This window comes from Furipterus horrens, unplaced genomic scaffold (genome assembly GCF_987537825.1).
Source record: "Furipterus horrens unplaced genomic scaffold, mFurHor1.1.pri manual_scaffold_5, whole genome shotgun sequence".
In the NCBI taxonomy this organism is placed as follows: domain Eukaryota; kingdom Metazoa; phylum Chordata; class Mammalia; order Chiroptera; family Furipteridae; genus Furipterus; species Furipterus horrens.
In genome coordinates this window covers 76,911,840-76,926,325 of record NW_028327175.1, presented here as the reverse complement: position 1 = coordinate 76,926,325, position 14,486 = coordinate 76,911,840, and the positions used below count along the sequence as shown (strand labels likewise).

Here is a 14,486-nt window from a genome sequence, read left to right as displayed (position 1 = left end):
CACTCCACTTAAGATTTATTTTAGTAGAATGTATTAACAGGTATGATGTGTCATTATGAAAAATTTCAGGAGAAATTTCCCTTTGATTGTTTTTTGGTGACTGGAAGCAAAGACTTTCTGTGGTTGGATTTCAAGGACCAACTTACCTGTCAAACAGCTCTCCTCCTGTGACGAGTTCTAGGACCAGACTGATTTCTGTAGGGGTTTCAAATATCTCTTTAAGTTTTATCTGGAGAAAGATATTAAAAGAAAAATCAAAAATTCCTTACTTTCACCTTTCTAAGAAATAACTAAAGCTATGGCAAAACCAAAACTCTGCAATCACAGTATGGTGGATCATTGTCAACAAAGGGTCCTTCTGCAAGTATCAGGGACTCACTTGTCACTCTGGCTATTTTTGTCAGTTACCTCATTTCTTCAAGGGTTCTGTTGAGTTTTTATATTTTTTTCCTTCTGATATTTGAAAGGTACCTGCCTTAGAAACATTTTCTAATTTTTATCAAAATATTCTGATTTCTGAATTGCTGCAGAATTTAAAAACAAAAGCAAACAAACAAAAGTTCCTAAACCATTTAAAAGCATTATGGTTGATGAAAATGTAAATGCCTCTTTCTCCCGGGAGGAACTTGGAATTGGGATCTGAGATGAAACAGGACCAGGTTAAAGTATGTCTTTATGGAAAATATGTCCCTCAGCTGCTGAGAGGTTACTGGTGGTTGAAGGGATCCTCAGAAAAGCAAATAGTGGCAATGACTTGATTGACATAATAGAGTTTTCATCCCATTCAGATAAGCCATCCAATTTTGGATAATTTCCTCAATACTTCTGAGAATCTAGTTACAGGACTGATCTACATTTGAGGAAAATTCTACATTGACTTCTCTTTGAAAGAAAAATGATGGACAATGCAAAGGTTATGATTGTATGTGGCAGATTTTATTCATTGCTTACCCCAAGCCATCTGCCCCTACTTCATTGCAAGCTGAATTCTGAATATTTTTGGGAACAAAGGTGACTAGCCTCAAATTATGGATCATAATTGGTGTGAGCCACTCATGACAACCCTGTTTCCCATTTTCCCAGTCTCTGTGAAGTTCAGCTTGCTCTTGTGACCAGCTCTGAGCAATAAAATCTGAAGAGAATTCTGCTGCATCTGGAAATTCTGAAAAAACTTTTACTCATCAGACTCTGCTTATGGGGTCTTTCTGCTTCTTTCTATCTTGAATATAGGCCTGAAGTTTGTGGTGGGTGTGGAGCAGCCACTTAGGACCACGAGGGAAAGGCATGAGGGTGACAGTGAACATCAAGAAAGGCAGAACCAGCTTGCAACTGGGTTCTGGATGATGTCACCATGGAGCTGAACCAATGCTAGTGTCTGCCTGCCTTCTGATTTCTAACAAACTAAGAAAAATATTTGTTGAGACCTCTACATTCAAGTATTCTGTTATTTATAGCTAAATGCATTGCTAACTCCAAAGTTTAAGCACTCTGCCTTGAGCCTAATCATTGCAGGTCACCCTCCTGGACACAACTCTCTCAGAGAAATGAGTAAAATGTGTTCTTTAAGTAGTTGGCTCAATTCATAAGATCAAGTGATAGCCCATTCTTTTCACTTCACTGGCTCCAGAAAGCTTGCGCCAGACCTTCCCCCCTCAGTGCCTTTGTCTGGACATAGCCTAGAGCAGAGCTTCTGAAGACATTTTATTTTCCCCATTGAAGGACATCATTTATTTGAAACTTCACATTGTTTCTGAAGCAGATACTCTCTCAGAGGAGACTGAAATGACTTTGGAAAGCAATGCATTTTCTTCAGAGGCTTTTCCAGCAGAAGGAAAAAGCCAGTGTTTTAGTAGAGTGAAACAAAGCGATCTGAATTTTAGCTATCCCTTTATGCATGAAAATAAAGAAGGTATATATTGCTGATCTGTCCACTTTTAAAACTCTTTCAAAAGGTACTATATTGAAGATTTATTCAGCTGAAGAATTGAAAAATGTGACCAGGTGAGGACAGGAGCCTGGTGACTGTGGCTGCTTCCTGGTGGTAGAAGAACCCCTCTCTCATTATCAGCATGGACAGTAAAAAAACAAAAAGAAAAACAAACAAACAAAAGCCCATTCTATAACTTTGGAGATTATTTGAAGTAGTAGTTAAAAACCACTTACAATGTTTGGATGTGAGAGGCGAAGAAGAACTCCTATCTCGGTTCTTACGATTTTTTTGTCCACCTAAAAGGCAAATGAAAGAGAAAAACTGAAAGAATTCCCACCTTAGAAACATCTTCATTATCTCAAAGAATAAGAAACAGCAATAACCACCTGCATGAATCAGGTAATTGGCAGAGGCTCTTGTAAGCTTGTTCCTTGTGTCTTCTTCATTCCCCCACCCCCCTTGTTTTTCCCCACGTCTTTCCGCTCTGCTTCATGCACAAAGTCAAACTAATTACAAATACAGGTCCCAACTTGTCAGACTACTTACATGGCCCTTTTCTTATCAAAAGTCATTGTTATCACCACTAAGGCACAAGTTCATCTCAACTTATTCCTCCTCCTTCTCTTCCTTTCTTTTATGAATCCCTATCCCCAACCCATTGGAGTTGTCAGTCATTTCACCTGCCTTTCTCACACAGGCCTGGGCACATAACCCAGCCTAATCAATCAGAGGACTCTGTTCCTTGGCCATAGCGATTGGGTCAGGGATATCCACCAGACCCAAGTCATCCCAGTGAGGGTCCTCCGTAGATATTTTGCTCAAATAGTCAAGAAATAGGTATTTCCTTTTTCTCTGAAATTGTGAGATCAGAAAAAGGATAGCATATGCCACCACCAGTAACCAATTTTGATACCATAAGGAAACCACCTAACTGAAAACAAAGCCAAAACAGAAAAAAAAAAAATTCTGAGATGTGAAGAATGCGTACTGGTGACATAATATAATCCACTGGATTCAGTCATGCATAAGCTAGTTTGACCTTTGAACTTTTTAATTATATGAACCACTAAATTTCCTTTCCTACCTAAGTTATCCAGAGTTAATTTTCTGTTGCTTGCCATTAGGAACCCTAGCTGGTTTGCCACTTGATCTCTATGTTTAAAATAGTAGCCATTTCTTTAGGATTTTCAAAAATTAGGAGAGCTTCCCTTTTCTAGGCCAATGATTAATTCTTTTAATCATAGTGAATTAAAGTTTTAGATCCTAAAAGTCATATACTAGAAAGAAAATCCACCAAAGCAATGTATAGATGATACCTGAACTCTTACTGTGGTCTCTGCCATCTAAGCTGTCCAGAGCCCTTTTACTGGCAGAGCTCACATGGCTATAGAAATGAACATGTAAGGGTCTATGTGCAATTCACAGCCAAGCTCCATGGGCTTAGCCAAGACAGATGGCTTCAAATGTAGAATGAATTCTAACATTTAAGTTATATCCCCTAAGGAACCAAAGGCAGGCCTGAGAAAAATTCCAATCATGATTCAAGGTAATAACCAAACATACTTTCAAGATAATGATGGACATTCATTCATTTAACTTTTATTCTCTAATAAAAACATTAACCAACAAGGATATATTCTTTGAAAATAAAGAAAGACCATTCAAGGGAATTTTATAAACTTTATATGTTCTTTTGCTTGGTTGCAACATATGTGTGGGGGGGGTATAAAAGATTTTATTTATTTACTTTTAGAGAGAGGGGAAGCAAGGAGAAAGAGTGGGAGAGAAACATCGATGTGTGAGGGAAATATCAATCAGTTGCCCCCAACCAGGGACCCGGCCTGCAACCCAGGCAATGTGCCCCAACTGGGAATTGAACCAGTGACCTTTTGGTTTGTAGGATGATGCCCAACCCACTGAGCCATGCCAGGAAGAATTATATATTTTTTATAGCAAATACAATTTTGCCAGAGCCTAGAGTGCCTTACCTAAAGAGAGTGATCATCTTTTATAAATGCCTTTAGTGTCTATGAGAAGAAAAAAATATTTACTAGTAGTCCCTCTCTATATCGCGGTTCACTTATCGTGGCCTCACTGTATCGCAGAATTTTTAAAAATATTATATTTAATTATTTATAGCGGATTTTTGCTATATTGCAGGATTTTGCGGTACTATATATGTATGTTGTTAAAGTTACATAGGTTTAAGAGTATAGAATAAATGTAAGGTTTCTACTTCGTGGGGTGGTCTAGAACATAATACCTGCGATAAGTGAAAGAATACTGTATAAGAAATTATTAAAGAATCCTCACTCCAATAAGAGATTTTTCAAGAGTCTCTTGTTTCATCCCTGTACATAATAAAACACTAAATAGCCCTATGGTCATACTAAGGCTTCTTAAATTATAATAAAAGTTTTGATAATTCCTATGGTCGATTAGAAGGTTCAGGGTGTTTTAACATATTTTTGCCAAAGAAAATTTAAATTATTAAAATTAATTCACAATGTAAAGCAAAGTATTTTCTACTGGGCATAAGTGCCAGTCTGTGCAGTTCAGCATACCTCTGAGAATATTCATAAATATCCCACATAAAAATGCAGCAACAATTATAAATTTGGACTAAGAAGAGTGAATAAAGATATGATCTGTACATTTAATACCTAAAAACCGGTGTGAAGAAGTTACACAAGAGAGATTCACTGTGAACAAATAAAACAAGTTAGTAAGAAGTAACCAAGTGACTGTACGTTGAATCGATAGGCTCTGGGACTTTCACAGTGAAGGAATAAAGAAAGATACACACAATGCTCTATGACTCAAGAACTCGGGAAACTGATTCACCAGTCTGTCCCAGACACTAAACTATAGCACAATTCAAACCACATATTAATCAAAACAGTTTTAGTCATAAATAACACCCAGCTCAAATTTGCTAAAGCTAAAAAGGTAGTTTTTTGGTACATATAACTGGGAAAGTCATAGTGAATCTATCTTCAAACATAGCTAAATCTAGGGGTTCTAATTCAAACCCTGTCGTGTTTTCTCTGTCTCTCTGTGTCTCTCTCTCTTTCCCACTCCCCCCACCTCTCCAAATGCCACAAAACATGGCCACTGGAAGCTCCACACCTATATTCTTCATTCTCATATTTTTAAAGGGGAAGAAAAGAAAGATACTCTCATCCAGATGTACATATCTAACCTCAAGGTTGTCTCCATGGACTTGCTGGTTTCTCATGCCTGTAAAAAAGTGTATGTGCTGTTAAATTTTCTGGAGTATTGGTTCTCAAACCTTTAGACTTTAAAAGGGATTCTCAGAATCCCAAGTAGCTACAATTTCCAAAATTAAAAAACATGCATATTTTTGTGTTGAGGCTGAGAAGGTTGAGAAAAAGAAAGGAAGAAAGATTGAAAAATATGTAGAGAAGAAAGTAATGAGAACTTCAGGAAAGAAAAGAAAAACCCGTTTCTCCACTGTGAGAACAATGGTTGGAGACAGGTGGTGAATGAGCTGGAGAAAACGAAGAGGGGCTCTAACAGCAACTTTCTGTCAGACTTGAGCCACTTGGCTCTCTTAGCTGCGGCCTAGATCTGACTCTGGAACTTCAAATACTCCTGGCAAGTTGGGGTGACCTGTATGAGTAGAGATGACTGTTCTGTTTCTGTGATTCAGTCAGATACATCAGTATTTCCATGAAAATGCTTGGCCTCATCTCATTTTCTCTGCAGGCTTTGAGACTGTAAGTCTTGATTTGTTCCTCTGTTCTTTCTCTAGCTTCTTAGGTTCGTTTTTAGTTTTCATAATGACCAGAGAGCATGCTGCAAAGTATAGAATTGTGCTTCTCAAATATTTTTCAGAAAAATGCAAAATATATAAATCATTAATGGATAAATAAATAGACAAATGTCTTTAAATTTTCACAAGCATTTTCTTCTGTAGAGCTTCTGCTTAATTTAGCATCCTGTTTTCTGGTATATCAACAAGTACGTGTCACTAACATGCTTGGTGAAAAGACTTGACAACTGGGTCTTTGTTAAATTGAAGAATGATTGTTTTAGCCTACAAGGATTTGAAAGTTAAAAACTTCCAACATGCAAAAATCTGTTATAACATGCAAATATCAAAAGAGGGACACATAAAAAATATTTAGCATTTTCTACATGAGGCCAGTGTCTCCAATGACGACAGAATTTTAGCCAAGTTTGATTATTCTCATGTCTACTCGAACTAACAGAAAGGTGAGCATCTCACCACTATGTTTTTCACAGACTTCTCAGAGTGGTAACTTGTCTTAGTCTCTCTCAGTGGGCAACATGCCACAGGGCCTGGAGGGAAGTGTCCTAGCTCTTCATTGCTGGGTTCAAACCATTTCTCCTCCCTTGTCTCTCCAAAATTATGGCTGCTTTGAACCATCAACCAATACATCCTTCAACTTCTTATAGTCATCTTCTCATCTCCTATCACTCACTCAGTACTAAAAATTTTAGCATATTTAGGAACTTATCTCAGCCACTGATCCTATCATTTTAACAACTTTAACTTCCCTGTAGAAGATCCATTCTATACCCCTGTCTTTCAGGGTTCTTTTTTTAACCATTTCCTCAATTCCAACAATCTCTTCTTCCACTCCTCCTTAGTCACCCATTCCCATGGTCACATCCCAGGCTTTATCATTATCATTAATTGTACCACTTCAAAACATTGATTTCCAACATCACACTCTCTGCTTTCTACCTCCTATATTTTTAGCTCTTACTTAGCTTAAATTCCATGGCTTATTAATATAAGCAATGATCTCCACATTCCCCCAATTTCTTTGCTCTTTCCTTTCTGTTCTATTTGTCAGGGGGAAAATAACCCTTAATGTGGTTAATTCCACTCTTCTCTTATTCTATGCCTGTGTCTGAACTGAAGTGGTTGGAAGAAAATACACAATCATATTGATTGGTCCCATTTTTTATTTATGACCACAGATCTCCAGCTCTCTCTGTAATAGAACATTTTTCACTTTCTCCCCCAAACCTCCAATATTATCTTTTTCTTTCACTCTCCTATCACAGACATGCTTCTAAGTCACTGAGAAGGTATAAACAATTCAAAGAGAACATAATCTTTTCACCACCCAATCTACCAATCTATATACAATTTGTATCAAATTAGCTTCATCTGTTTATTTCACAGACTTTTTAAGTATCCATTATTTAAAGATGCTATTCTGGGCATGAGGATACAACAGTGAACAAAATAGATAAATTTCCTTAAAAATGTATGCTCCAAGAAGCTTATGTTCTAGTGAAGACAGAAAATGAACAAATAAATAAAGGTCCAGAGTTGATAAGTACTAAAGAAGAAGAAGAAGGAAAAAAAAACTCATGGTAAGGAAGACAGGATGGTGAGGGTGCTATTTGAGATGGAGAGTCAGAAAGGTCTTGCTGGTGAAGGAACGAGACACAGCCACTTGGATCTGAGGGTAGAGTGCTCCTGACAGAGAAGCAAATGTTGTCAACTATGAGGAGGGTTTGACACAGTTGAGTGAAAGCAAGAAAGCCAGTTTAGCCAGAGCAAAGTGACAAAGGAGGAAAGTAGTAGATGAGGACAGAGGCTTCTCATGACCAGAAGCTGGGTCATGAAGAACCACACTGAATGGGGTAAGGACTCTGCTCCTTTGTCCTTAGATTTGAAAATATAAGCCTACCTGCTGGCAGATGGCTGAAATTCTGTCACAAGGAACAGTCTTGTATTTTACAGTGAACAAAACAGGCTTAAAATATTCCTGGAAGGGATAACATGCTGGACAAAGTTTATGCAAAAGAGTTGGCTAATGCCAGACTCACTAGAAACAGGTTTGGCTTAACAGAAGGAGAGAACAAGGGAGGAGAGTGTGCTATATAAAGTAGAAAAGACTTTATATCTTTACACACCTGTTCTTTCATCTCTGTATCTCTCCCTGGGATTAAGAATGGGCAGAGGAGGGCAAAGGGGGGAAAACTGAGACAACTGTAAAAATAATTTAACAACAATTATTTAAAAAAATTTTTCACCCTGATTTAAAATCTCTTATACTTAAAAAAGATCTCATTCCTTAGTCCCTCACTCCTCTTCCTGTTTCTAAAGCAAATCTCTGCTTCTCTTCCTAGAAAATCTTTCTAGAGTTACCTCCATGTTCTTTCTCTACTTCCTTTCCTGCCCATTATTTGTCCATGTGATCCAGTCTGGCCTCATGCAAGGATTCATCCAAAATGGCTCTTACAGAAGAAACTAGCGGCCTCCTTGGAAGAGCCACCTGGAACCAAACTACTAGCTATTTTTCTGATTGCATCATATCCTGTCAGCAACATTTAACATGATATTTGATCACTCCCTTCTTAAAACAAAATGGATTATTCTATGTCATCATTCTGGTCTGATGTTTCCACTACTTTACAGGCTTCTGAACTAATCTTCCTGTTTTGATTCTTACCCTTTCTAATCGTTCTGTCTGCATACAGCAGTCAGGGTGATATCTTTAAACTGTGAATCAGATCATGTCACTCTCCAACTTGAATTCTATTGCTGTCATCCCACTGTACTTAGAATAAACACAAACTCTTTACCATGGGCCATAAACCTCATGGTGGTTTGGCTTCACCCTTTTGATCTGACAGGTGATTCAACCCCCAGACCTGGCTCCAAGGCCTTTGCTACCTTGCTACCTTCTCTTCCACTAGACCTCACTTCACTCAGAGAGTAACTAGAGGCCTTCCCTGGTCACACCATCAAAAGCAGCTACCTACACATATACACAGACACACACCATGAATCATTTAGAAACATCTATGTTATCATTTAATCACTTGTTGATTATTTGATTTCTCCACCAGAACATAAACTCTATGATGGCTAGGGTTTTGTCCATTTTTGTGCACAGCAGTATCCCCAGCATTATATACCAACACCTGGTAAACAGTAATCTGCTGAATGAATGAATGAATGAATGAGAGTTGGAGCTAATGTTTGAATACAAAAGGTTGGTAGTTCAAAGAAAAAAATCCCTGGTTTAACAGCTTTGGTTAGATGAGACTAGAATTTGGTTGGTCAGTTTTCCTTCTGTCATTCAGATCTATGTGACATTTTTTGTCATGTTATCCATGCCAGGGGAGTGGAGAATGCCTGTCTCACAGGACGAGCTAAATACCCAGATCTTTTAGAGCCTGCACAGATCATGGCTTCTGATTTCTAAACTGTGCCACAAAGTGTTACTGCACCACTTATTTAATATTGCATCCTCCTAAGATAAATGAAGAATGTTCCAAGAAATGTAATTAATAAAAGCTCCACTGCAGCAGGTGCTGATTACATGTCTGCTCCACTCCCCATCATACACTGTAGAGCTTTCACAGTGGCCAAAAGAGTCCTATTTTGCTTAAGAGACCACACCTTGCCTTTAACTTGTATAATCAAGTTTTATATCAAACACAACTGCAGAAGAGATAAAATGAGAATGAAATGATGAACATTAAACAATGATATCAGTGAGAACCGGAGTGTACTATGCATTCCCAAAGAAGGTGCTGTGAGACCCTTAGTCAGCAGAGGATTCCAAGGTTGCAATCGTGAATTCATTGCTAGGGGGACAATTCAAGAGAAAAGCTATGCTGGGTCCCTACTCTATATTCCCCAATGAGGTGATTCTTGAAAAAAAAAATTTTTTTGATATCCTGTGATAAAAAATGAATATAAAAGAAGTCTCTTAAATTCTTTTGTCATGCTCATGTTGCCAAAGCTTGAGGAAAATAAACACTTTTTATAAAATATACTTTGGAAGAAAAGTAATATTTTTATAAAAGTATCATAGTCACACCTTTCTTAAAAATATAAAATATAAAAAGTGAGAGTGAGGACTATATCCACCATTATAACACACTTATCAGTGGCATTGTGTTTTATTTGCTTTCAGTTTTTTAAATTGGGCATATTTATTAACATATTTTTAATACTGAAACAGAATTTTGTTTCTTACAATGTTCACTAAAGATACCCTAAAATCTTAAGGATACTTATTGTTCATAAACAGAATGTAAAACAGCTTCCTTGTGGCCTGGTATCATTGGTGGCTATCCTCTGGTGAGACACTCATGATTTTTTACAATTTGTTACTAATATAAATTATTCTGTAATAAACACCCTTGATTGTACATTATTTTCAAAAATTCAGTTTGAGTCCTGGCTCTGTCATTTAGCATCCTGTATCAAGTCACTTATTTTTTTCTGAGAATTATTTCAATTTCATCATGCATAAAATGGAAATAATGATTGCTACCCCACAGTATTATTGTTGTTAGGATTAAATCAGAATATATGAGAAATCTCCCTGCACATGGTAGATGTTCAGTCACGTTAGTGCCTATTCTGATATAATTTGTAAAAGTAAGGTAACATTTTCTGGTCTATTTGAAATTTTCTAATTCTTCCCAAAAAACCTATTGCGATTAAAATAAACTAAATCTAGAAGTATTGGGATTCATGAGATCATTCTAGCTCTAGAGAAAAACAATGTCTAATAAACATGAAACTTGATTTTATTTTTATTTTTTTCCAAAAGTAGAAGACAACTGCATCAAAATTTTAAACTCTATCCAATGTAATCTTCTTGCTTTGTAGTAATCAAAGAGGGAGTTGATGCCTGTTGGCATTTAAATTTAAACACCTTCCTCCACCTTTTTTGAAGACTGGGTTATGCTTCAGGGAAGTTATAAGACCATTTCTTACATTTATTAATTGCTGTTGACCACCCAGGTCATACCTGAGCTTCTACAGACCTGGGTATCAGCCATGTCCTGCAGACATTCAGGTTAAATAAAACTGTGACAAATAGCACCATTTCTTTTCAGTGCCTTTAGTAATTTTTACATAGTTAAGACAGTATTTTCAAAATGTTTTCTAAATAATCAAGAAGGAATGAAAACAAGAAAATTTATTTTTAATTTTATATATTTTTTCTTTTTAAAAAATATTTTGTTCATGCTATTACAGTTGTCCCAATTTTTCCCCTTTTGCTCCCCTCCACCCAACATCCCCACTCCCACAGTCAATCTTCACACCATTGTCCACATCCATGGGTCATGTGTATATGTTCTTTGACTAATCCCTTCACCTTCTTTCAACCAGTCCCCATTTCCCCCTTTTCCTCTTACAGCTGTCAATCTGTTCCTTGTTTCTATGCCTCTGATTTTATTTTACTCATTAGTTTATTTTGTTCATTAAATTCCACATATAGTTAAGATCATACTGTATTTATCTTTTACTGACTGGGTTATTTCACTTAGCATAATAGTATCCAGGTCCATCCATGCTGCCATAAAAGGTAAGGGTTCCTTCATTTTAATGCTGCAGAATATTCCATTGTGTAAATGTATCACAGCGTTTTTATCCATTTATTTACTGATGGGCGCTTAGGCTGTTTCCAGCCCTTGGCTATTGTAAATAACGTTGCTATGAACATAGGAATGCAGACTGGTGCAGCCACTGTAGAAAACACTATGGATTTTCCTCAAAAAATTAAAAAAGAACTTCTTTTTGTGTCAGCAATTCTATTTCTGGGACTATATCCTAAGAATCCCAAAACACCGATTCAAAAGAAGAATTTTTTATTTCTTTCACTGAACAGCAATTAGTTGCACAATTCCTAAACCATCTGAAGTGAGGGGCAGAACAATGTATACGCTCAGAGACACTGAGATACCTCTTTGGTCTTAAAACTAAGTGGTTATCTATTGGTTACAAAACTGAGTAATTAGATATTCAAGAAGTTTATGACTTTGTAATTTGTAAATTAACAAATACAAAAAATGCTCCTGAAACATTAGCATCTTAAGCCTCATCAATTATATCTAGGGTTGAGTCTCTTACTAAGGGTAGCTTTGAATAGGGGAAAACCTGGACACCTTTAGAAGCTTTGGCTTCTTACATGTTTTTTTCTAAGATAAAAAAGCCCTGGGTTCAAGTTCTATATACTATTGTGTACTTTGGACATGTCACTTCTGTATAACTCTTATCAGGAATACACTCCCACAGGGCACTTTGCATTAATATGCAACAGAGGCTACCACATAGTATTTGATAATTAAATATGGGTTCCATTTTTTTTCTTTTACATTTTGAATTCTTTTTACTTTATTTATTTTTTGGGGGTGGGGACCCCTGCCCTGTAACAATCCTCCCTTTCAGACTTAAGACCCTTTATCATCTTATAAAGGTCAATGGGCAAAGGTCTCATGCTCCTCTAGCTGCTTCAAGCTGGACATAGTCATTGTCTTACCTACCCTTGGGTCTGGTTCCATTCTTATTAGCATTATGCTCCTTTACTTTTGAAACTACTGAAGTGGAATATGGTAATTCAAGTGTTTACTTAAAAAAAGAGTTGAAACCTAATTCAAAATTGAAAATTATTTGGATCTCTTTTAATTAATATCTTCTCCAGATAGTCATTTGCTTTCTCTCTTTTGGAGTTTCATGACTAGACCTTTTCAAAGCCTTGTTTCTCTTCTCTGTTCTTACTTCAGATGGATGGATTCACCATTCAACTTCATATCATAAAGAAATGTAAAAATAAAGATTGATTAAGAATGTTTTCCCTGTTAACACTAAGACTACAGCTTTTGTCCTTCTTGTTAAAATATGAGTCCTAAGTTTGCTGTGAGGCTGACAGGCTGTGTGCCTCTGGCTCTCTCAGCTCTTCTGGTTGTGGTCCACTGGGTACCAGTCCCCAGCTCTGATCTTCTGACCTTGGGCTGCTCTCAGCCTTTGGGCTGCCCAGCACTTCTCCTTTAGTTCAAGGCCATTCTCACTCAGCTCTCTGAGAAATTTCTAGTCTTTTTCTTTTACTAGGGTACGGTGACATAAGCTATCCTTCTAAGATTTCCTTTGTTTTTGGCTAGTTATAAATCTCCTTTTACTGATCCATGGATTCTATATAAAAGACAAAGATCACTTTAGCTCCAATCACCCACTACTTATAAACGCACTAGAGGGTTAAATGTATAACTTCTGTGGATGGTGCAACTGCAAAGTGTGTTTTGTTTTGGGCAACAAAACACAGGCATATGCCTGTATTCTCATTCATTCTCTCTCCCATTTTCTCTCTCTATCCTTCCCTACCTCCACCTCTTGCTTCAGCTTGCCTCTGAATTATGGTGTTTATTTAAAAAATATAACAAAATACTTATGAGAATTTAATATAATGACATGATAGATAAGCAAGCTGAACTATGTCAGATTTGAGTAGTATTTCTGTCAAAAAAGAAAACAGATCAAACAGCAACAACTGATTCTCTACAAGAATGTTCAGACTTCCAAGCAGCTCTCTGAATGGTGAAGCATACCAATTGGGCCAAGATGTTAACATTCTACACCGTTTTTTCTCTTGTAGACATATAATTGTCACAAACTAAATAGATATATCCCTGTTCCTATTCTAGGAAACCTGGCTTAATAGTCCCTATGAAAATCAATAGGTTCCAACTGACAGAATGCTTGGAGAAGTTTTGCTTCACTTGATGTGGCTTGTTATCTGCAAACTACTTTCCTTAATGTGCTCTGAGACCTCAATTGGACCCAAAAAGTCTATTTCGGCTAGTGATTTATCATCCTCTTCTTAGTCACTCACCAAAGGTGACCTTGCCTACACTTCTAGAGCATACTCATTAATGGTCAAAAGTGGCTACAACAATGTTCTATAGAGGCAGATCTTTAACCCAAATTGACACAGCCATCTCTGTTACATACATCATAGCAACTGGAAAATGAACGGTCCATGGTTAGTTTTCTATATTCTCACAGGTTAGATAAAAAGGAAAAAAAGGAGGTAATCCTCAGTTTACTTAGTTGTATAACTAGTATTATTTCTATTTTAGAATTGAGGAACCTGAAAATCTCATCAAATAGAAATGTCCTGGAGATTCACCTTCCAAGAATTTGGGAAGAAGCTTGTGTACATTCTGTAATTTAATCTAGAGCAATTTTTAAAATTCTCCTGCAACATCATAGTTATATATACTCATATGTTAACTCGTAAGAGTATAAGGAAAATGACTAGAAGTTAAAAACTAACTCATAGAATGATTAGCAAGTCATAATGTGTGTGGTTCTTTAACTAATTGAGAAGAGCATAAAAGGTCAAACTAGCACCTGTGAAAAATGTCATAAAAATTATGGGCATTTACTAGGTGATTGCTCATTCAATAATTCAAAAATATTTCCAGAAATTTATAGGTAAATTTATATTACAATATATGAAATACAACAAAATTCAGGCCTGGAGCAGCTTTCACACTGTGATCTAGCCACCCTACTCCAATGGTGAGCACCAAAAGAGCCATACAGTTGAAAATGTTCCAAATCTAGGAATTACAAGCATCCAAGATTTAAGTAGCAAGTCATGTGATCATAAATATTTATAGTCCCACATTATATTTATTGATGCAATGGTTAAATATATCCCATTTTTAGCAGAAATTATAAAGGTACTCCAAAAACAATATAATTAATTTTACTCATTCAGAAATCCACAATATGTCT

The 14,486-nt window shown here is 36.6% G+C and overlaps 1 protein-coding gene across 1 annotated transcript in view; it reads right to left on the bottom strand.

The window, feature by feature from the left end:
• The window catches only part of CAMK4 (calcium/calmodulin dependent protein kinase IV), a 198,875-nt gene that overhangs the window by 87,199 nt on the left and 97,190 nt on the right, over positions 1–14,486 (bottom strand). The window contains exons 3-4 of the mRNA XM_090279021.1: positions 2,164–2,226; positions 147–229 (exon numbers count right to left, since the gene is read on the bottom strand). Of these exons, the coding sequence (XP_090135147.1) occupies positions 147–229; positions 2,164–2,226 (146 nt within the window). The remainder of the gene's footprint in view (positions 1–146; positions 230–2,163; positions 2,227–14,486) is intronic.